Source organism: Gouania willdenowi, chromosome 1 (genome assembly GCF_900634775.1).
Source record: "Gouania willdenowi chromosome 1, fGouWil2.1, whole genome shotgun sequence".
Classification (NCBI taxonomy): Eukaryota; Metazoa; Chordata; class Actinopteri; order Blenniiformes; family Gobiesocidae; genus Gouania; species Gouania willdenowi.
This window is the reverse complement of record NC_041044.1, coordinates 25238649-25262990: the sequence shown is the minus strand read 5'-3', so window position 1 is coordinate 25262990 and position 24342 is coordinate 25238649. Positions and strand designations below refer to the sequence as shown.

The window sequence follows — 24342 nt, the reverse complement described above, 5'->3', positions numbered from 1 at the left end:
TTATGCAATATTCTAATTTTCCGAGACACTGATTTTTGGGTTTTCATTATCTGTAAGCCATAATCATCAAAATTTCAAGAAATAAATGCTTGAAATATTTAATTCTATGTGTCATGAGCCTATATCATATATGGGTTTGACTTTCTCAAATGAGTGACCAAAAATATTAAACCTTTTCATGATATTCTAATTTTTTGAGTTGTACCTGTACATGGGTTCACGAAAAGCGATTAACACCTCACAACACCAGCTCCCGATCAGCAATCGTATGGTTGTAAGGAAATCAAACATGTTTGAAATTCCGTCCTCGTTTCCGGTAATCTCTAAATTTATGGGAACATAGTTGTGTGATTTATCGTTTCAAAGGTAGTTCAACATAGATTACGTAACGAATCATTGACACATAAATTGCTTCGTATGGGGGTTCCATTTTTCAAATGACTACTCCTTCATTAATGCTCGTTGAATCGGGCTGTAATTTGACATACTGTAGATATTATATGAGCAGATGTCAAGAACCTATCGGAGACCTTTTTGAAAAAGTGGGAGACGGGAGCCTGCGGGCCCACCCAGGCTCCCTGAATTCTCAGGAACGTGGTACGTGTTATTTGGCGCGGAGATGTTCCACGGGCCTAGCCGTAGTTCATCTGAGCTTGTTTAAAGCTCTTTTTGCTGAGATTTGCGAGTGTCTCTCCACTTCCGGGTTCTTCTTCTTCTTCTGTTTTAATGCCGATGCTTCAGAGTTCTTCTTCTTCTTCTAATTTGTACGTTGCATTTCCGGAAACAAGACCCTCACATGTCTTGTAGGGACGTACAGTTTGAGCAGTCAGATCGAGTCAAGAGTGTGAGAACATGAATGTCTCTAAAACATCAGAATACTTTCCAATAACACAAGATAAAATTTCTACATTTGTTACTAGTCTTTATGGAGAAAAAAGTCGTTAAGACTTCCTCAGTGTGCGCGTGTCCTTTTTTATTTTTCGTTGACTAAAACTGGACTAAAACTAGCACATGACTAAAATGTGACTAAAACTAATACGCATTTTCATCCATAAGGCTAAGACTAGACAAAGATGGCTACCGAAAACAACTCTAGTCCACTAAGGTAAAGCCAGTCAGAAAATCTGTCTTCCAAAAATAAAAGGGTGATCAGCTCAACTTTTTGAGTTTTTTGGCTATTCTAGTTGATGTTGGCAGCAAATGTGAATTTCATTTTCATTCGGTGGATATCTTGTTATGTGGTTTGATCATTGACATCAGATAACATCTGCACTCGAGTACCCTTTTAATGGGCGTGATTGTGTGTAAAGAAAACCCTGAAAAAAACACAAGAAAAATCTTAGGAACAGTTTTTGTTTCTCCTTTTGCAGCAAAATCAGTTATCAGCTTAAACATACAGGTATATTACAAAATGTTTACTTTTTTCCCCTCAGATCATTAGGTTAAATACTTTAATTCCAGAATATTTTGAAAGATGAAAGTTAAAATCTTTAAATTGTTGTTTTTGTTTCTTTTTGTTGTGTCCAGAAATGAAGCTTGTTTCATCAATTTTGTGGACATATAATCGCCCCCTGTCCTCTTGAGGTCATTCTTGTCTTTTGTAATCTAAAACGGTCTTTGAACTTTTGGCACAGGGCATGACGGGGGTAGAAAGAGAAGTTCAGAGGTTGTCTCTGTCTGTTCAGGGTTCTCCCCAATTATTGTTTTTTTCCTCGTATGATTTGTCAAACTGATGTGTCTGAAAATTGTTAAAATAGGGTGAAAGCCGAATGGGGACCCTGAAACTTCTGGGTGGTCACTGACAGCTACTCTCTCCCTCTGCATCACTGTCACAGCAGCTCACTAATCTATCTGGGAAGCAAATGGCATGATTGTCATTAGCCTGTGGAGGCACTGTGAAGGTCAGGAGCTAATGTGTCATTAGGGATTCTCCTTTTTTTTTTTAGCTTTAGACTATTCCACAATCAACAAGAAAATTATCCTATTTTTGTTATTGTCAGAGCTGTGGTATTGGATGATGGATCACATTTATTTCAGTGTTTTAGTTTAACTAACAAGGAGACATATCTGAATTTAAAGCAATTTTAACATAAATACATAAAGTTTATCTTCTCGAAGCACAAGTGTTAAAGGAAAAAAATGTAAATACGTGTTTATATATTTGTGTATCTGTGGACAGATGAATGTAAAGTGGATTACATGAATTGTATAATTATATAGATATATATCGAGTCTGAAATAAAGCTATCTATCTATATATGAGGGGTGTGTATTGCGTCGCATCTGGCGATACGATTCATATCCCGATACATAGGTCACAATACGATACGATACATCCCGATATTAAAGTATAAGGCGATTATTGCGATTTTTTTTTTTTTTTTTTTTTTTAAATATGACTTAAGAAACTAATCTGTAAATGTGCACACCTTCATGAGAACATTATGTATGAAATATATTTTATTGGCATATTTTGCACTCAAAACATTGGCTTTAACATGCCATGTGCCAACAACTTAGCAGTGGAAAAGGCTTTCCTGGTTAAATAAAGGCAAAAAAATAAATAAATAAATAATTGATATGGATGTTGAATCGATCCGAGAATCGTGCAACGTAATATTGCGATATATCGCCGAATCGATTTTTTCCAACACCCCTACTATATATATATATATATATATATATATATAGGTGTATACTATAAGAAGATTATATGTATAGTACTAGATATTACAAGGGGTAGGATCATATAAGTTTATACTTCCTCCTACTCCTTTTCGAACATGTACAGTTTTCATGAACAGGATTTTGGTAACCATTTGTTCTCTTTGCTTTGCTTGATTTATTATTTTTTAAATGATTAATATCATAATTTTTTTCATTGTAGTAGATACACTGCTGTTGTGTTCATGTTCAAAATTAAATTAAATCAATCAATCAGCTTGAGGTGTTTACATCTACATTGACAGTATCTTGTATTTAACACCATTATGTTGTGCTGTGTTGAGATATTTATTTGGCCAAGTCACTATTTACAACCTACTGGGCCCAAAACCCAGTACAATATGTAAAAATAAAAAATAAAATTTGCATGTACCTGTTAACCAGACTGGTTATGTGAGCTTGATACAGGGGAAAGCTCTACAGTTAATAAATGGATGTGTGGGTGGGTAACATACAGCACCCTCTTTATTGCTACTTTATTTATGTTTTTAATAATCAGTGTAAACATTTAAGTTTGTGTTTCTACGCATGTGTTGCTGCACCCACATTCAGCGTTAATTCATTTATCACCCCCAAACAACTTGAGATTGACGGATTTTGTGTTTGTTCTGACACAAGCTTCTAAGATCTTTTTTCACTCATTTACAAACATTAAAAAACAACAGACAAGTAGAACATTTACCACATAGCAATTTAAGATAAAATGATCTCCAAAAACTCTAAAATGCACCATAAAAAAGGCGTTGTGTGCATGCATCCTTAATTGTTTATCTATCGGTTTAATCAGTTCACCATTACAAGTAAACAACTTATCTCAGCCTTTAAATACTTTACCGTATTTATAATTTTAAAATTGCATGAAACACGCCTCGGGAAAACGCTGTTCTAAATAACAAAAAAGCTGTTCAAGAAGCAGTTGTTTGAAGTCTTGATTCTTATGTAATTTCATTGAAAGCAACAGTTCTAAGATGTTTAACATATGTTGTTTTAATTGCATTTATAAAGGTTTACTAAATTGATGTAAGATTACATCAACGTGTACAGTATAAGTAACCTTCATTTACTTCTTGTATGTTTCCCTGAAAACTTCCTTAAGCCACTTAGTGAGTTTTCCAGGCCAGAACACATGTTTCTACTACCACAGAGACCACTTTAGACTACATGGCTAAACGTATGAGACCTCACTCAACAATTTATCATAGGTTGTTTTATCTTGTTCTACGGTAAGATAGGATTGATGATCTCGTGCAACCACATGTTGAGTTGTGCTCCATAAATCTTTTTCCCTGAGATATGTTCTGTGTAATATCTGTGTAATATCTGCGTTGTAGAAGTGACTTCACCTTTTGCAGTTCAGCATCTATTGTTTGGTCGATGATAAAGGTTAACTTGACGAGATTTAAAGCTGCTGGAGATTTTTTTATCAGATAAATTTATATGCCTCATAGATCAATTAATCAAAGATTATTTGCTCAGCAAAAGATGCGAAAGGCTGATATTGTCGCTTGAAAGTTTGTTTTTATCTCCACCATAAACACTCTCTTATTGACATTATTGGAAAACTTTCTCGCATTGCATTGTGGGATTGTGTTTGTCCTTCATTATTACAATTTCAAACTTTTTACATGTTTTTTTCCACGTAAATGATTTATTGATGGCTACACAATGTATTTATCCAATAAAGTGTTTTTGTTTCCAGCAACTTTGATTACAAGTTGGTAAAGAAAATGTTTCTTAGATTTGTCTCTTTTTTAAAAAACCCAAATAATTTATTTATTTATTAATTCACCTATACAAAATAGTCAAAGTTAATCAAGACAATTCTATTGAGATTAAAACCTCCCAAAATTATAAAAAACCAATAGAAACCACAGAGGGGAAACAATATAGAATTATTGAATTGCAATTCAAACACACGTGGATATGGAAATTTTATTGTAGGTTTTATTAAAATCGAGTACAAGCAATGATGCAAAAACAATTTTGGTTTAAAAATGATTCACGAGCTGAACAACAGATTAATGATTAGATTAAGCAGTGAATTATTATTAACCCAAGTGTTTTAAACTTCAAATAATGAACCTGATTGCATTACTTAATCCTGAGGATGCATGGACATGGAATAAAGATGAGTTGCTATTGTTAACCAGTTATTTTCTCCAACAGATGTTCTGTTGTGAACAAAGGGAAACATGTTTTCAACCTGTTGTTTCCTTTGAAGTTGGTTTTACTTCTGAAATTTTTTGTTCAGTTTTTTGTGTCCTGGGTGGTGACTGCTGCAGTAAAAATTGTAATATTTTGTCGTCCCGGAGGTAAAGCACTTTGATGAAGTGTGAGTGAGCATTTGCACATTTTTCTCTGCTGCCATAGCATCAGTGAAAAACAATGATTATCCTCTTACGGCGAAATCAGAAACACATGCACTATCACAGTGTGCAATCTGCTGCAATAAAGCTTTTGTTGCTGTTGAACGCATGTAAATTGCATTAAGTCATCAAGTGGAGAGTGGTGATATGCTGCAAGGGCACACACACACACACATTTGGGAGTTGAGTTAGATCAAGAACTTTGAAAATTAGTGGTGAGCTCTGTAGGTTACTTGGTCCAAGAGTGTTCCCTCCTTCGCTCTGAGTTTGCTGATCAATTGGTTTGGACTTTCTCAATAGCGCACATTTGGATTTAGTATTTTAACTATATCGATTATTTCTGATGGAAATGCTTTGCTCTTAACCAGAGGTGTAAAGAGTACTGATATATTCTACTCAAGTAGAAGTACTTGATTGAAAGTACAAGTAAAAGTAAGTCCTACATAAAATACCCAAGTGCAAGTAAAATGTAGCTTAATTAAAAAGTGCTCAAAGTAAAAGTTACTTGTTACTTTCACCTCCCACGTTTATTGTTGGTCATAAATCTTGCCACGGTTCCCTAGCATACAGTAAACATCTCATGTATAAACTTAAAAAGGAAGAAAGCAAATCTTGCATAATTGGAACTTAATTTATTTTCCACAAAGGCATCTGTATGAAATAAAAGGTTTGTCAAAATGTATAATTCTTTTTTTTAAGTAAAATAACACCAATGAATTCAATTCCAAAAGTTTGGGCTGGGTGATTGTTGGACCAAAACTCAAAATGGCGATGTGCGATATCAATCTCGATAATTTTAACTCGATAAAGTCTAACGAGAAACACAATTATGGGTTCAATTTGCTGATGCACAATTCCACACAGTTATTAACAAACAGCTGCACAATATGTGCCACCTTTGGCTTTTTCACCTCTAACGGACAGCACGTGTGAGTGAGTTCTGTAGTGTGGCTTGTTTAGTGGAAGGTCTGGGTTAATTGTAAAACTGAGAACATTTATCATATATAATATTCAATGCTGTTTTGACGCGGTGCATTACGTTTAATATGATTGGTTGGCTATGATGTCGTGCATTTGATTGTTGCCCGGTCATTTCATTTTTTGTAGTTTCACAATGTCCATTGATCATTTTAAAACAAAAAAAATAATTTAGGGGTCTACAGTTACACGCTTCTCTCCTACGCGTATTCTCCGGTCCAGGTTCCTGGACCGCGCGTAAGGCTCTTTACACCGCGCATAAGGAGCCAAAAAGCGCGTAGTCTGTGAATGAAGGCGGGCTGAAGGAAAGGAGGCTGTGATGTAATTTTTTTGGGCTGTCTAATGTCATTGAAATCCGTGAAAATGATAAAGTTCACTTTTAATTTGAAACGCCTTCATTGATAAACAATGCAACAGGTTGATTCAATCAGATCATTGATCAGATTATTGCAGTGTGACTGAGGATCGGCCGCATTCTTCTGTCCGAGTCACAGTTTAAAATCTCTCTCCTTCATCGTCATCATCATCGTCACTGTAAAGCGCGTGACCGAGTTAGATGCACTAGAGATATGAGGAAATAACCCAGCCGCAGAGTGTCCTGCTGTAATACAGAGGGATGTTTGCAGTGAAACAGAACTACTGGATTCCATAATACACAGTTTTAAATATAAATAGTTTTAAGCAACCTGAGCTGAGCCTCATTAAAATATGTGTGGCAACAGTTTGTGTTCCATCCTCATCTGCCTATGACAGCTTGTTTCACTCTGTAGTGGATCAAACTGTGACTTTACGTTGGACATAGTATGAAAATAGTTGAATCACTGTGACCAACGTGGACAGAAGTCTGCGTCTGTCAGAGTTTTAAATTAATCGCGCAGCAAGCAGCTGAGTGATCACAGCTGCTGCTGCCCAACGCACGAGTCCGTGGGGGTTAAAATGTAACTAAGTCCATGTTTCTAGTGCAATATAATGTTCCACCTTTTCGGGGCGCTGCACTTATTCCAGGGTTAAAAGCGCATAAGAGGAAAAGGACACGCACACCGGAGAATGCGCGTAAAGCCACATTTGAATGGGAACACCCACATTTCAGGGTTACTCCACCCACAGGGTGTAACTGAAATGAAATTACTTTTCTTTTTTGAAAACGTACTTAAGTACTATTAAAATGACTAATTTAGAAATATACTAAAAAAAAGTACAAGTACCCATAAAAGCAATTCAATTACAGTAACGTGTGTACTTGTAATCTGTTACTTTCACTTTTGCTCTTGATTCTAAAATGTTGTAGTCTGCCTAAGGTTGTGGATCATTTCGACACACATGTGACTTTACTAATCCTAAATCAACCAAATGGGCCTTAAAAGAGAAACACCCACTTGTAGCATCGCTGCATGTTGATGGATGATGTGGGAAATGAAATTCAACAATTTCCATCTGTGATGAAACATTTGCCTTGTTGGATTTCTCCGTAAAGCTCAAAACTGGCCTCACAAGTTGGACTTTCTGACACTGAGTCTCTGGTGTTTTCCTCCTCAGGGATGCTGGTGGTGATTGTCCTGCTTCTTATAGCCATCATTGTGGTCGCTGCCTGGCCTGCGTGAGCTGATGAAGATGGCTGAATGAAAGTGACTGTTGTGGCTGAAAATCTGGTAAATCACTTACACCAAGTGTCGTTCAGAATGTCTCTCCTAACTTTATGCATTGAAAGGAATGGTCAATGGTTACTGCTCAACCTGAGAAAATGTGAAATGGAAACGGATGAAGTTTTTTCCTGGACTTAGAACCAGGCTTTGTTTGAGCCGGCTGTTCATGGGTAATCTTTGTCTATTCTGACTTTTATTTTCCATTATTTTCATTTTTCTTCTTTACCTGTTTTTTCTTTGAAAGGAAATAGATTTAGTACACAACACATGTTCATATCTATCAAATCTTCTTTACTCTGATGTTTGGGAGTCTGGCACTACCTATACTCCATCTCGCTGGCAAGATTAAATCTACTGGAAATCTGTTATAGCAGGGGTCTCCAACCTTTCAGACACTACTGTACTATATAATCCACCAGGGCCACCAGTTAGAAAAGCAGTACTTAAACTACATTTTCACAGTTTCGCTTTAATTAGAGGGTAAGATAATAAGGAAGGATAACAGGAACTGAAAAAAGGAAGGAAATTCTAATTCATGCAATTGTTTCATTTTCATTACATTTAATAGAAAATGATCATCATCCTATTTTACAAGCTACCAACAAACAACTTTTTACTAATTGTATAACATGTAACATTTGTAAAATGTAACAATTATGTCATATTTCATGAAAATCCACCTTGGTTTTTAAAAAATATATCTTATATATAATCCAGAGCTTTGGAGAGCACCTCACGTGGTCCATGAGGGCTACCTGGTGTTACTGAGAGGTTAGTTTAGTTAGTGCTTTACTCTTTGAATCATTAAATGAATAGGCCTATTAATTTCTGAATTTCATATGAAGTCATAGGTCATGTGAACGTTTATTAGCATTTGAAGTGTATTTTTAGCCTGTGCCGTTGGACCTCCTGCCTGTGGTCGGCCAACATTCACACTTTCTATTATTTACCCTCGCAGTACTGCAGCGGCTGTAATGTTATCATTTTTGGGGGGGTCTCTACAGTGTTTTTTGTAAAGCCTGCTGCCAAAACAAATAGCTTTGCCCCTGTCGCTAACACGGCTCTTTTCTTTCATTGTAAATCAATTGGACTTGTGATTTCTAATAAATGACAGTTTTAGTAGATTCCTGTGTGTGTGTGTGTGTGTGTGTCTGTCTGAGTTAATAATCACTCCTTCTTTTGGAGGACCTTACTGTTTTGTAACATGATATTTAGCATGGGTGGACCTTTGACAGCATTTCAACACACAACCTTCATATTTTCCAATAATGAAATCTGCCAACTATGTTTTAGTGTGCTGTGTATGACCTTTATTTGGACTCTTTAAAGGGTAACTACACCCCAAACCCACTTTTTTTCTGCTGAATACAAATGTATTTGTGTATGATGTAGTGCTGTTGATTGATCCTGGTATTAAGTATTTCAATTTTGCAAGATCGTGTGATGTTTTGGGACCATCTTGCGTCACAAACAAGCATTGTTAGCCCCGCCCCTTTTGTAAAAACGAACACCTGTGGGCTCTACAATCTGTGGTGAGTAGTTTGGACTGGGAGAAGAGTGAATAGAGGTATATTGAGTAGTGAGTATCTAGTTAACATAGCATAGATTGATCATTGGAGATTGTATAGTATAGACTGGGCGTGGCTTAACTGCTCCAGAAGCCCCACCCATAATCAAGGCATTTTTCTAATTTTCCCTCCTAGCGGCAGGTCAGGAGAAAACAGGGGTTTAGTTACTCTTTAAATTACATCACCCAGTCCTAGGTTATAAAGGAAAGTCAAACAAACAACGAAACGCTTTTTTTGTTTAATGTAACAAGAGTTTATTTTTAAACTGATATCTGAATTTAGTTCTACCAGGTCACCGTGTTCAGTAGTTATTTCCTTCTTAATAATCAATGTTACAAACAAACCACAAACAAATACAAAAAAAAAAGTTGTAAAGACAAAGTCCACAATGTTTTGTGTCATTAAATATATTCATATATATAACCATAATATATTAGTTGGCATTGCAAGAAGTCTTTGCAACGATGACATTTACAATTCATAGTATGAACACAAAGCTATGCTTTGACGTGTGTGTGTGTGTGTGTGTGTGTGTATAGTGTATAGCGTTTCATCTGGAAGCTTGTCAAACCGCTGGTGAGGGAGTAGGAGTAGAATTTACAGCATGAGGCGACAGAGTGAGGAAACGTTGGTGATTATAGATTATATTGTGCCAAATAAACAAACATTGTGTTGCTTGGTTGCCACTAACAGGTAATAGATGGACACAGGATGTGAAGTAACCAACCATTGATTGGTTGTACATTGAAAAAAGGAATAGAGATCAACTTTAATCAATCATGATCATATTTGTGTTAATGCTGCTGCTCTTCTTCTTCGATTTCCAGGTGTAACTTCCTCACAAACTCATTTACAATCATTTCATGATCACGTGTTATGATTTACAGGGTTGGGGTCAATTACATTTTTCAATTACAATTACGTCTTCAATTATCCTTGTTTAATTATGGTGACCGGCATTTTTTCCAATTATAACAAAATTTACAATTATTATTTTCCCCCTGACAATCAATTACAATTACATTCTCAATTACTAAAGTCCAAGTACAATTAATCACAGTTACTGAGCCTGAAAAATATAAGCCCATAAAACATAACCTTCTTCTTGTGTTAGCTTTCTGTTAGCATATCTTATGCTAACTGAGCAGCTAAATCATTCCTAATCAATGAAAAATGTTGGTATTAATATTTTTGGTGTGTGCGTCTGAGCCTTTTTTGTGTGTACTTATACTCCTCGATTTAATTATAATTTTTTAAAATGGTAAAATGATCCTGAAGTGAACTGACAGATAGTGGGAAAAGTTGATTTGAACCATATTTATATGATTAACTACTTAGCCATAGAACTGTAACATGGTGCCACAGTTTTGCTTTTAATTAAATTATAATTTTATTGACATTTTATTAACATTTTATATAATTTCCAAGCCAAGTACAATTTCCAAGTCAATTATTTGAACTCAATTACGATTGCAAAAGCAACAGATTTTTTCAATTACAATTACAGTTATAATTATGACTGAATTGTAATTAATGACTTACAGTACACCACCATGTGGTCACTCCAACATGCTGTTGTCTTTATTTTCAATACATGAACTCCTCTGTACATAAAAATGTACTTTTGAACCTAAATTGATTTTTTTTTTCCCTCAAGAGAATTTAATATGAAACACACACTGATAAATGTGCAAGTGGAACCGATTCATTCCCCATCTTCTGTTTGCATAAACTGCAGTGAGGAGAATTTACATGGCAGGTCAAAGGGAAACTTCAAGGAAAGGTCAGACAATGCATCTGCAGAAGAATGTGTGGACTGGCAAAAGGTGTGCGTGGCACAGGGTGCATGCTGGGTAATGGCTGACAGAGGATTGAAAGGTCTGGTGTTTTTGAAAAGAAATTTAATTTTCTGCAAAAGTTTAAGATGACGAATCATCCTCCACAAATAAATACACATTTCCAGACTTAGTGGTTAAAAAAAAATGCTTCCCAGTTAACACTTCTTTCATTTGCACTAAATCTTTTCTGTTCTCGCAAGCCTTCACTGCTCCAATAAACGACTGAAAAATCAGGAAAAAACATTTCACTCAATCGTAGATGAAAATACACTGAACAATAATATAAGTGCAACACTTTTGTTTTTGCTCCCATTTTTCATGAGCTGAAAAAACATTTTCTATACACACAAAAGACCTATTTCTGTCAAATATTGTTCACAGATGTGTCTAAATCTGTGTTAGTGAGCACTTCTTCTTTGCAGAGATAATCCATCCCACTTCACAGGTGAGGCATATCAAGATGCTGATTAGACAGCATGATTATTGCACAGGTATGCCTAGGCTGGCCACAATAAAAGGCCACTCTAAAAATCACAAAGCACAATGCCACAGGTGTTGCAAGTTCTCAGGGAGCATGCAATTAGTATGCTGACTGCAGGAATGTCCACCAGAGCTGTTGCCCTCGAATTGAATGTTCAATCCTCTACCATAAGCCGTTTCCAACATCCAACCGGCCTCACAAACGCAGACCACGTGTAATCACACCAGCCCAGGACCTCCACATCCAGCATGTTCACCTCCATGATTGTCTGAGACCAGCCATTAGGACAGCTGCTGCAACATTCAGTTTGCACAACCAAAGAATTTCTGCACAAACTGTCAGAAACCGTCTTAGGGAAGCTCATCTGCATGCTCGTCATCCTCATCGGTGTCTCAACCTGACTGCAGTTTGTCGTCATAACTGACTTGAGTGGGCAAATGCTCACATTTGATGGCATCTGGCACGTTTGAGAGGTGTTCTCTTCATTGATAAATCCCGGTATTTATTGTTCAGGGCAGATGGTTGTGTGGGTGAGCAGTTTGCTAATGTCAACGTTGTGGATGGAGTGGCCCATATTGGCGGTGGGGTTATAGTATGGGCTGGCGTATGTTATGGACAACGAACACAGGTGCATTTTACTGATGACATTTTGAATGCACAGAGATACGGTGACCAGATCCTGAGGCCTCATGTTGTGCCATTCATTCGCGACCATCACCTCATGTTGCAGCAGCATGATAATGCACGGCGCCATGTTGCAAGGATCTGTGCACAATTCCTGGAAGCTGAAAACATCCCAGTTCTTGAATGGCCAGCATACTCACAGGACACGTCATCCATTGAGTATGTTTGGGGTGCTCTGGATCGGTGTATATGACAGTGTGTTCCAGTTCTTGCCAATATCCAACAACTTCACACAGAGGAGTGGACCAACATTCCACAATCAACAACCTGATCAACTCTATGTGAAGGAGACGTGTTGCAAGTGGTGGTCACACCAGATACTGACTGGCTTTCTGATACTCCAATAAAGCAAAACTGTACATTTCAGAGTGGCCTTTTATTGTGGCCAGCCTGAGGCACACATGTGCAATAATCATGCTGTCTAATCAGCATCTTGATATGTCACACCTGTGAGGTGTGATGGATTATCTCTGCAAAGGAGAAGTGCTCACTAACACAGATTTAGACACATTTGTGAACAATATTTATGAGAAATAGGTGTTTTGTGTAAATAGAAAATGTTTTCGAGCTTTGAGTTCAGCTCATGAAAAATGGGAGGAAAAAAAAAAGTATTATATTTTTGTTCAGTGTAGTTTAATGGCTTTAAAGCCATTAAAAGCCTATGTCCATGTTTTATCATGCTGATTACATGTGCTACTACGTTTGTAATAATCAATGTGACTTTATCCTTTTTAACTCAAGACCTCTGTTAAAACTTTTACATGTTTTTTTTAAATAAAAGTTTTTTTGTAATCGCAGTAACTCCAAGAATCCGTGTGTGGTGAGCTTAAAACATGAAGCTCTCGTCTATAGTTTCCCCGTAAATATCCAAATATCACACAAACAGAAGATTTAACTTTAAAACAGAAAAATGCTCCTTGTCTGGTTTTGGATTTTTCTGTATTTCTGTTTTGGTTTTAAGTTCATAAAACAAAATATATTGATTTGGTTTTAAAATGAAATAACCAAAGAACGAAGGGTACACGGATTTACAAGTGAAGTGAACGTAGTGATTTTGAGTGTGTACATTACCCTTAAATAATTGCAGTAAATCCATTAGCAGCACTATTTAGTAAACTGAGCATTAGGGACAACTAAACTGACAGATTTCAAAGGGTAAAGTATTGATTGTTTTTTTTTTTTTAAAGAGTTACAATTTGCATATAAATATTAATTACATATACATGCTTTTTCCAACACTTCAACTTGTTAAAGTTCAAAATATAATGATTCAATATTAATCTACTCATGTCATGTAAATCTGAGTCTTACACATTGAAAATTTGAAAACGGACACATTCTTCAGATTATTTAAAAAAAAGTATTTTGGTGGATCCGGCTTGACTGATGGCTTAGGGTACGCTACCATGTTACCATGCAGAGGCAACATTTGCAGCAGTAATACAAGGGCTTTCTGTCATTTTTGCACCAGCGTAAAATTTCCATGAAAATTAGAACATGAAAACAAGAGATTTCATACTGCGATATGGAAAGCAAACACAACGTTATATACTGGTAATAGGTGCAAATTCGGCAAATCCACAAAAGAGAAGAATCTCAAAATAAAAAAAAAACAACATGAAACCAAATCTGCAATGTGAGTTCCTTCAACAAAAGTTCACTATAATCCTCCTAAATAATCCTCTTCATGCTTCTACACAAAAAAAGCAGCGACAGAAACAGTCCATCGTGGTTCTCTGTCTCTCCTTTACTCTTTATTTTCAGCTTTCCTCTTGTGTTATTCGTTCTCTATCCAGAATGAGCTCCATTATTCTTCCCGTCTATGGCTTCTTGCACTTGCCTTTCTTCTCGCGTTGTTGGAACTTTCGGAGCCGCCTTGCCCACGTGTCCCTCCACTGGATAACCAGGCTGCCCTTGTCGGCCACTACGCCACTCTGGCCTGGGGAGTCCTCGTCGTTTCCCAGCAGCAGGTATTTCTTCCCAGGTTTGATCTTAGGACACTTACAGGCCACGTCCTTGGCGCGGACCCACAGGAACTGGTCCCCGCGGCGGATGCGACTCTCACCCTGCTTGTAGACGGAGATGACGTTGACGGTAAATTTCCACCACTCGCTGACTTTGTCTGCCTTTAGGATATGCACCTGGACCGCTGAGGTGAGACAAAAGAGATCAGCAATCACTTCGGGTGGGACAAGATTTTGCAATATTAAAACGTCACAAGATGTATTGTTGAGGGTAAAAGTGGTAGTGCTATGTAAGATAAAAAAAAATAAAAAAAACTGGATTTACTACAATCCGTGTACCCTTCATTCTTTGGTTATTCCGTTTTAAAACCAAATCAAAATAACAAATAAACAGTGTAATTATTTTGTTTTGGTGACTGTTTTGATGACAAAACAGAAATATGGAAAAATGAAAAACCAGACAAGCAGCGTTTTTATGTTTGAAAATTAAATCTTTTATTTGTGTGATATTATGGGAAAACTATGAACGAGAGCTTCATGTTTTAATCTCACCACACAGAGGGGACCCACAGACGGGGGTAGACTTTTACTCAAAAAAAGGAGCATCCCATAAGTCACATAACTGATGAACTGTTAAATTGAAACATTAATACATAATAATAAAAATAAAAACAGGATGTTATGTAAAACATGCACATATGGGATGAAAGGAACCAGAGGTGGTGTAATGAATCTACTAGTGCTCCTCGTTCTTGTGATCAACTTCTGCTTGTGTTGACGGCTGCTGTTAGTGGCTCGCGGTTTTATAACGTGCAAAATAAACATTTTTACTCCCCTCAAAAATGTTCTTTTTGTTTTTGCATACGTGTGAAATTGTAGAATTTCTAACATCTATTGTTCCTCACTGCAGAGAGTCATCAGTTTATCTGGGTACGATTTGGACCGTAACACTGTTCGGTAAAGTTTTCTGTAAAGCACTTTGTGGTTTCTACCTTTGAAAAGCACTCCATAAATAAAGATTACTTACTTACTACATCTTGTTCTTGTTTATAAGGGGCACATTGATAATTTGGTCATTATTTCAATAAAAATATTGAAAAACATTGGCTACATGCTTAGTTTATAGCTATACACACTTTTTTTTTTTGTTTTGTTGAATTTGTGTTATTTAAATAATAAATAAATGTTAAAGACATTTAAATGTTGTGTGGAACCTTGTATAAGGGTTACATACATTATTCTGTATTATAGATAAAGCCTGTCTACTGCAACTGAGTTTAAAATCCTGCTTTTACACTCAGAAGCAAAGTTAGAAAAAACAGGCCATGGTCTAGCTCTCACTGAGCCCCGTGTGCATTACTACTGCCACAGCACTGTGATTTGTGATGTGATTAGAAGGCTTGGTTGGGCTCTTAGAAACGTTAGCTGGAAAGACATTGAGTGATATCACATGATGAATGAAGTGATCCTGGTCCTCTGGGAGCAGCAGGGAGAGAAAGGAAAAAGAGACGGCTGCAAATTTTGGATCAAATCTAGCGTCGATCGACGCATATTAAACTGAGCGGATCTCTACTGAGTTTTATTGTAGTTCCACTGAGAGAGCTTTCAAAATGAACCATTATGTAACAGGATTGTTGCTTTCACCTTCACCGTAGACTTAATAGAATCCTTAGTGCTAAAGGTGTTTGGCCACTTCCTTGCAATTATTATTTCATTGAGATGAAATCTCACCTGAATACATGTTTTAATCCCACAATGACCACGGTTACATGATGTTTTTAAATTCAGAATTAGTAATTCCGAATTAAATCATTCGGAATTAAAGTGTTCTGCTTCTTGTTCACATGGAAATAGTAATTCCCGAACTGAGGTTTACATGGAAAACAATCACCAGGAATAAATAGTTACAACCTGGTAAAGATTGTAGCTCTAACAACTGGTACGATGATAAACTGGTGATATTACAGCCTGTACTCCGCCTCAGGGTCCTAGTGCCAGCCGGCCGGTGAAGCCTGTTCCGCTTACCGAGGTCCGTGTGAAAGTCTGCATGTTTATGTCTTCGTTCATCCACTCTTTTCATTATATCCATGTCTTTTAAGGCTTTTGTTAAATAGTCTAGGCTGGAGTTCAGGCCGCCGCCATCTTTGATTATGTTGTCACCAGCTTGTCATCGCCGCAAGTCATGCAAGCGCAAAACGACCCGAATTAACTTAAAGTGGCTTTAACCATGTTAAGTGTTTACAAGAAAGAGGAATTATCGAGTTCGGAATTAAAAATGGAATAAACCCCACCACTTAATACGGATTTAAGTTTAATTTGGAATTAAATTAGCATTAGGAATTAACTGCTTACAAGGACAGGTTAAAGAAGAATTAACTTTTATTTCGCTTTAAAGAGGAATTAAAGCTCCCATGTAAACGTGGCCAATGAGAAAACCGCTTTCATATTTCGACAATATTTTTGCATTGAGATAATACATTTTTCACTGAGAGGATTTACAACCTCAGGCGTCTGAAGCGTGACACGTTGATATGAAACCGGTGCCAAACAATTAGGACATAAGTCAGGCTGCATTTAAGGGTTGCTTTTGTTTTACAGGACCTAAAAGGCCTGTACTATGAAGCTAGATAATTATAGCCTGGATTTATCTTTGTTAGCCAGCTTCACCTAACCAAACATTCTCTGTCAGAGAGAAGCTGTACGAGAAGCGAGGTGATTTCAGCCTGGCTACGTGCGCGCTCTTGTGACGGGTGGAGATTGCAGTGTCGGACCAATCACAGTGTCACAATTTATGTCACAATTGAGGAATAATTCTATAAAAATATGAAGAATTAAAATCCATAATTCAGACCAAAAACAACACTGTTGCTGCAGTAAAAGCAGCGAGGAATGAATGCAGGAAATGATGAGTGTTAATGGTTAAAATTAGTGAGATTATAAACGAAGAATAAACAGACTCTGTGATGAGTTTCACTTCACTTTTTCCTTGTTTGTGTCTCTGATGCTGCACTCAATTCATACCGTTCAGCCTACGTCATAAGGTGGACAATATTTGTATTTTATATATATATATCTTACAGGACTCAGGCTCTCTGCGTCACCACAGGATACATGAATGAATGAATTAATCTATGAAAGCGTCCGATGCGTTATCAGCGGACTTGTACTAGATAACGTAGCCTTTTGAACACGTGGTTTTTGTGTGTTTTAATATTGTAACAGGTTTTTTTGTGTGTTGTAATATTGTAATAGGTACTGTTATTGTTGTTATTGACTTGTACATGTATTGTCATGCTTGTATTTTAATGCCTATTTAAATCTTGGCCAGGGGACTACAGATGAAAAATAGCCTTTTTTAACCATGTTTGTTCATGGTTTATATGAAATTGCACTGTCCCCTTTCAAATAAACCAATACAACAACAACAACTAATGTAGGTCAGTCCATCAGATAAAAATGTATGTTTCCTATAGAACGTCATCAGGTAAATTAAAGGTTAAATATTCTCTCTCCTGTCAGCGTCACATCAGATCCACACAGAGACGTGTTCACACATTGATCCTTCTTTTATTGGGCGTGTTGTTTTCCAAGAGAACTGATTGGTCAGGAGGCGGGGCTTTAGAACCCGCTCAGATTCTAGCCAGAACAAAACCTGGTTTCGACCAGGTTAGTCGTTCAGCCTAAGTTACCATGGTGATTTAGCTCCGTAAGAGGTCAACCCGCTTTGTAGGACAGTACACACCAGTTAAATCCTCGAAGTTAGCGGGATAAGAGGAAATCCAGCTTTGTAGTATAGGCTATAAATCTAAAATATATTTGTTTATTTGTAGTCAGCACAACTCTTTGCTATGCACTGCATAAAAACGAGTTTATTCATTCTTTATTACAAGAGGTTGATTCCTCCTGAAAATCTCATGACCCCAGTAGCACACCGAGTACAAATACATTGGCCTTGCCTATAGCTAGCAGCTGTCATGGCTATAGAGAAGTAACACCATGGAGTTGTTACCATTCTGTACACTTACAGCTCCCTCCCGTTGTGATTCTTTATAAACGAGTCCGAATTTCCACCATTGAAGCTTGTAGCATCGTCTTCAGACGCAGCCGGAAATCCACCTCCCTGCTGCTCTTTAGAAAGCACAGGGCCTCTGGAGCTCCTGTAGATTAATACTGGATTTGTCCATCGCCTTTGATAAGCATGGGCTTAGCAAACGCTGTGAAGCTGTTTAACCTTGTTACGTTATTTGATAATGCGGTTTTAAAAAAAAGCTTTGGGAAATATATCATAGGCTGGAAAAAAATGGACTATCAAGGTAATATGAGGCCAAGAATCGATGGATGAAAAGAGGGATTTGTACAAACACCAGACTTTACTTTTAAACAGTAAAATAAAAACTATCACCAACTTTTTGAGTGTTTGTCATTCACAAAACAGGATAAATCAAACACTTAAAAAACAGTCAATATTGTTTTTGCAACATTAAAAAAAATTATAGAGCATCTCGCTTTTAAATGTACTGCTGAATGATAAATAATATCCCTCATAGATATAAGGTGAATGTTTAATTTTATACATCTACTGCAAACCACATGTGCCAGCAGAACTTCATTAAAATAATATACATATAGGAATAAAAAATAGCTTAGTGAGTATCATGAAAAAGGTTTTCACCAGCAGAGCCAAAAATCTTCAAACAAATCATTACATTACATTTAGTTTGGACTCCTACCATCCATCACTTATACATCATTTTATCATTGCATTTACCTCTACAGTTGGCTGCTTAGATAAATAATGGGTTTATTTCTGGTCAAATACTTATTAGTTTAAAAGATATTTTTGTTTGTAATTTGTTGAAATGACTTCAAACACAAGAGGCTACACTAGTGTCAGGTTCTGTTTAGTTGAGTTGTTATTTAGCCCTTGTGGTTCTCTTTAGGTTATTCTGTTATTCTTTATTTTTTATCTGCTTGTGGCTCCACCCCCCAGTGATGTCTGTGTGCTTGGTTTGTGACTGATTAGCTCCCTCATGTTTCCACCCAGGTGTGGCCCATTCCCAATCAGGCCTCCTCCACTATTTAGCTGAGTGTTTGGACACAGAATGTCATTGTATCATTGTATCGTCTACCCTCATTGTGTCCAGCTGCGTTTTGTTCCCTGCTCCCAGTTTTCCCTGTGCTTCCTTGTGTCTTTTTGGGTTTCATTATCAAAAATGGACGACTACCAACGCTACACCTGCCTGCTTCCACCATCGCTCTCTGCATTTGGGTCCACACCTACACCTGACCCTGACAATTGTTTGGCAGTTATGCCAAGAACTCTAAAATCCTTTTAAATATTATCTTTACAGTTGCACCCAAGTGGAAAAAAATATTTATTTTCACTGAAACAGCTTTATAATTACTGTTCTAAAATAGGTAATTGCATATTTTCTGCTGTTTTTGAGTTTTAAATTATATACACATTTTGTTGAAATGTTGTTATGCTTCAGAAGCAAACCTTCGCTAAAACATGGAATACTGTAATACCTTTACTGACACAATTAAATCTCATCTCGCGCGACTTTGCTGCAAAGCCGGAAGCGCAAAACCTCGTTATAACACTCCGCATTCTTTGTTGTTTCACGTCTAATGTGGCAATAATAATTTTTAAGTCTGATGCTAAGAAATGTCCCGGTCTCCTCTTCTGTCTACACGAGCCGCGTCATGTTTTCTCGTAGAGCAGTGGTTACCAGGTACCTCACGTCATGTGACCTGGTCACATTCTGTTACGTGTATTTGCGGAAAAAGTGTTTCCATAGTTTTTCTTGCACTATTTCGATTTTGCACATTTCCAAGGGTAATGGAAACACAGCGAGGCATGGATGGAAGTCTTAGGGGAACCCTATTTTCATGTTGGAGAGCAAAAATGTCAAAACTCAAGGGCAAGGACTTTTGATAGATAAATTATTTACTAAGTAATTATTAAAGAGTCATCAGAACTTGCCAGCCTGTAAACTAAACGCTAACCCACTGTGTTGCTTTTTGGTCTAAGGAGAAATATTATTTTTCCCACCAAAACTGACACTGCAACAAACATAATAGTAAATGAAATCTGCATTTGGCTTATCATGATTTCTGCAGTCAAAACATGGCCTAAGGCAGTGGTTCTCAAACTTTTTTGGCTCAAGTACCCCCTTTCTTTAACCGTTGAATCCAAGTACCAATTTCATTTCTAACATCATTTTGTGTGTTTTTATTGTTGTTTTGTCAGTTGCTGGTATTATTCATTTTTAACTAAAAATAAACATCATAAACCCATATTTGTTCATATTTTCCCCCCTCACTCTCAATTCCCCCCTGCAGTGCCATCACGTACTCCAAGGGGTACACGTACCCCCATTTGAGAAACAATGGCTTAAGGCTTCTCTTAAGATATACCAGTGGCATGTTAGGCTTCAGCATGTTTCAACGTAGTGACCCCAAAACTCTTCTAAATCCCTCCTGAACAAAGGTGTCAATCTGTTGAAGGTCAGAGGAGGATGTGGCTGCTTGGTTGACCAGTTCAGCAGCTAGACTTCAAACAGGGGAGGGGACTGAGGAGCGGGAAGAGGGTAGAGGTCATTCATCTTATCCACACCTTGAATAGTGTGGCAGACAAATAGTCACAGGAATGCAGCAAAAGGCACATCGCTTGTGGGGGAAGTGGGGCGCCTTAATGAGGATCTTAAGGGAGCGACGCACTGTGTCACTCTGCCTCTAGCTCACCCTCTAAGCTCCACAGTCACAGCTCTTCCCACAAACACCTCCACTCACTCACCCTGTGTGTTCTTCCATTTGTCCTGTCCCTTCATGCTATTTCTTATTTATCTGTTATTTTCCTTCTTTTATGCTTTAAAAAAACAGCAGGGATTTTAACAAAATAGATGAATATTGTTGATATGAATTATCATTCATGGTTTCTTTTTTTTTAACATACTATAATTATATGTCCTTATATGTCCAATAGCTTATTTTCTAGATGAAACAACACAAGCATGCACGTAAGAGAAGAGACAAATCAGATATAATAACTGGGACAGTCAGATTATCACTAAAAGGCAGTTTGAGAACAAAATGCAAAAAAAATCTAAATATTGAACAAATAGAAAAGTCTGAATTCTGTTTTAAATACTAAAACTTAATACACATTAAACAACTCATATGCATATACAAAATAAATCAAATAAGCAGACACATTAGACCCCTACATGATAAATAATAACAAGAAGACAGTCATCAACATCCCCCGCCAGATTGGTTGTCATTATAACTCACAACCTTTTCCTAAATATCCTAAATCTAAGAACTTAGATGTATACATAAGAAAATATTATCACATCAGAATATAAAACTCTCTTAAACGGTTTCTAAGAAAAGCTGTCCCCTTTGAAGATACCTCGAACAGACTTAAGAAAAACGGAAGAAGGACAGTAACTCCGGAAAAAAAAATTGCGCGCTTCTCATTTTCGAACTCCATCAAGGTATTGATACCTTGAAGCCACGCACCAAATTTGGTTATCCTATCTCAAACAGTTAATAAGAAAACCTGTCCCCTTTGACGATATCTCGAACAGAGTCCAAAAAACGGAACAAGGGACCTGTGGAAAAAAAAATTGCGCGCTTCTCATTTTCGAACTCCATCAAGGTATTGATACCCTGAAGCCACACACCAAATTTGGTTATCGTATCTTAGGCGGTTTCAGAGAGAGAAAAGCTGTAACTCGGACGGACGGACGCATAGAGGAACGGATGGACGGAGCTCAAACCTATATCCCCCTTCCACATTTTGTGGCGGGGGATAATAAATCAGTCAATATTGCACATGATTTGTATTGCATTAAATCAGCAGTAAATGTCATCTTTAATTAACTACAATAACTGATCGTTTGATTTATAAATGTAAAACGTTCTCTAATTAAAGATATAAACTTTTTAATTTATGCTCTGACCCAGATAAAATATGTGTATGTCTATCTATTGATGAGCTAATGTCTTTGACCCTGACAATCACAAATGTCTTACGTGTCATGACAAAAGAAGACACATAGCCAGCCATGTGCCAGGCCAGAGGGAGGAAAGAGAAATAACAACTACTGGATAAAATGCTCAGAAGAATTACAGTAGAGGCTGGAGTAGGCAACCCGGAGGCCCATGACTGTAAATTATGCCTGTTTTCCTTTTTGACTTGATATTGTTGATTCATTTCTGTTCATCTGTTAATACATTGATTGATTGACTGATTCAGCAAAGCAAAACCTCTGACTATGTCTCTCTGAATGCAATCTCAGGTTTGAACACTAGAGTATTTTCATCTACTCTAACAATATCCTAAGTCTAAAGGAGCACACATTAAATTCAAACAAACAATGATTTCCAGATACTCACCATAATCTTTCTTGCAGTACTTTTTCATGTTGATTTTCAATTTGCCTTTCGATGCTTTGCAGTAAGAGTCACAATCTGCAAAGATACGATACAATGAGAAGAGACAAAAAGTAGAAAACTGAATGTTGGGACACATTAGAACAAGACCAAAAAACAAGCCCAAATGCTTTTATCCAAGTTTAAATATTTTTTATAGTTTAAACACATTTAGATGAATAATCAATTAAGGGTTTAATATCCTGCTCGTACATCACATTTCTTGTATGAATTTAAAATTTCCATTTTCACTGATTGTCACAAGATTATTTTTCATGTTTGCAAAATTATTAACAATAAGTTTTGCCAAATTTTAAATAAAGAGTCTATTCCTACGGTTGCCATACGGACAACCCCCGGTGCTATTTGTACGTTTACCGAAGTACACGTACATCGCGTCTTAGGGTTAGGGTTAGTTTATAACCCTATATCGCAACAATTTTTAGGTTTAGGGTTAAGTTTACGATTAGGTCTTAGTCTTTGTCATGTGACCTAAACTGGCCAATGATTGACCTATCACGTGACCTAAACTGGCCAATGAGGGGCGGATAGAATGTCGGTATATTGATACGGCAATCGTATGGATAGCCACTGCCAATTTTAAATGGTACGTTAATTAATGTGAAATGAAATCTATCTAAAGAGTCTAAATTGAACTTGACTCACACTGTTATTGAGAAATACATATTCTGGTATTAATTGAACAAATGAGCCATTCATGAGCCAAAAGCTTGGTCAAGCCTCTATGATTCTCTAACATCTGCCCTGATGATACCAGCAGGGGATTTGGAGAAACACAAGTGACCTCCACCATTTATCTACTCCCTTACTGTCAGACTGTGGGAATGACTCTGCTCCATGCTGACCGCCCCACACCCACTTCAACCCCCACTTCTGTCCAAATTTCACCTCGCTTGTCACCTCAGCCCCCGACCTCAAGAAAAAAATAGCCCTGGGATCACTTCGAGGCCCCACCCAGCACCATGTCAAGCTTTCACATTTGTTGTTGGGTGGACAGGGGGAAGAGCGCTCGGGTTTGGCAGCTATTCGAGGGGAATAGTAGGTGGGGGAGAGTTGGAGGGGGTCAATGCTACACAAAGAGAGGTCAGGAAGGGAAAATTAGCCATCCATGAAGCGTTAGGGCAGAGGACCATTTTTGAGGTTTTACTATGCCGAAGCTGTGAACAAATAAATACCTCACGCAGGGAGAAGGGTCACCTAAAGCACCTTGTAGCTCTCTTAGATGATGAAGTGTTCAAAGACACACTCTTTCTGATAGCTATACCGTAAGTGGCTTTATTTCAGTCATCACACATCATCACAGCAGAGAAACATGTCTTATTATTCAACTAGATCAGTATTTGTCAATGTTTTTTAGGCTCAAGTATCAGGTTTCTCTTATTTCTGAATCCAAGTACCACATTTGTCCGACTACAACATTTTCAGGGTATTCAGAGTTTTCATTTCTCAGAATATTACAAAACAAGTATATAGCATGATGATGGAATGAGTGATACACATTTTAAAGAATCTCATTTTGTAAATAAGTGCAATGAAATAGTATTTAGTGCCTCTTGAATAGATTTATTTCTATAGTTTTGTTATCATTTCCAGTCCAGAACCTGATGTGGGACCAGAATCACAATCTCTCTCA

The 24342-nt window shown here is 37.2% G+C and overlaps 2 protein-coding genes across 3 annotated transcripts in view; one reads left to right on the top strand and one right to left on the bottom strand.

Annotated features, from left to right (window-relative positions):
• The window catches only part of stx8 (syntaxin 8), a 40970-nt gene extending 32135 nt beyond the window's left edge, over positions 1 to 8835 (top strand). The window contains exon 8 of the mRNA XM_028451485.1: positions 7605 to 8835. Within this exon, the coding sequence (XP_028307286.1) occupies positions 7605 to 7669 (65 nt within the window). The 3' untranslated portion in view covers positions 7670 to 8835. The remainder of the gene's footprint in view (positions 1 to 7604) is intronic.
• Positions 8836 to 11529: 2694 nt separating this feature from the next.
• Positions 11530 to 24342, bottom strand: part of ntn1a (netrin 1a) — a 68548-nt gene continuing 55735 nt past the window's right edge. For both annotated transcript variants that reach the window (XM_028444486.1, XM_028444494.1), the window contains exons 6-7: positions 22653 to 22727; positions 11530 to 14431 (exon numbers count right to left, since the gene is read on the bottom strand). In XM_028444486.1, coding sequence (XP_028300287.1) covers positions 14103 to 14431; positions 22653 to 22727 — 404 coding nt within the window. In that variant the 3' untranslated portion in view covers positions 11530 to 14102. The remainder of the gene's footprint in view (positions 14432 to 22652; positions 22728 to 24342) is intronic.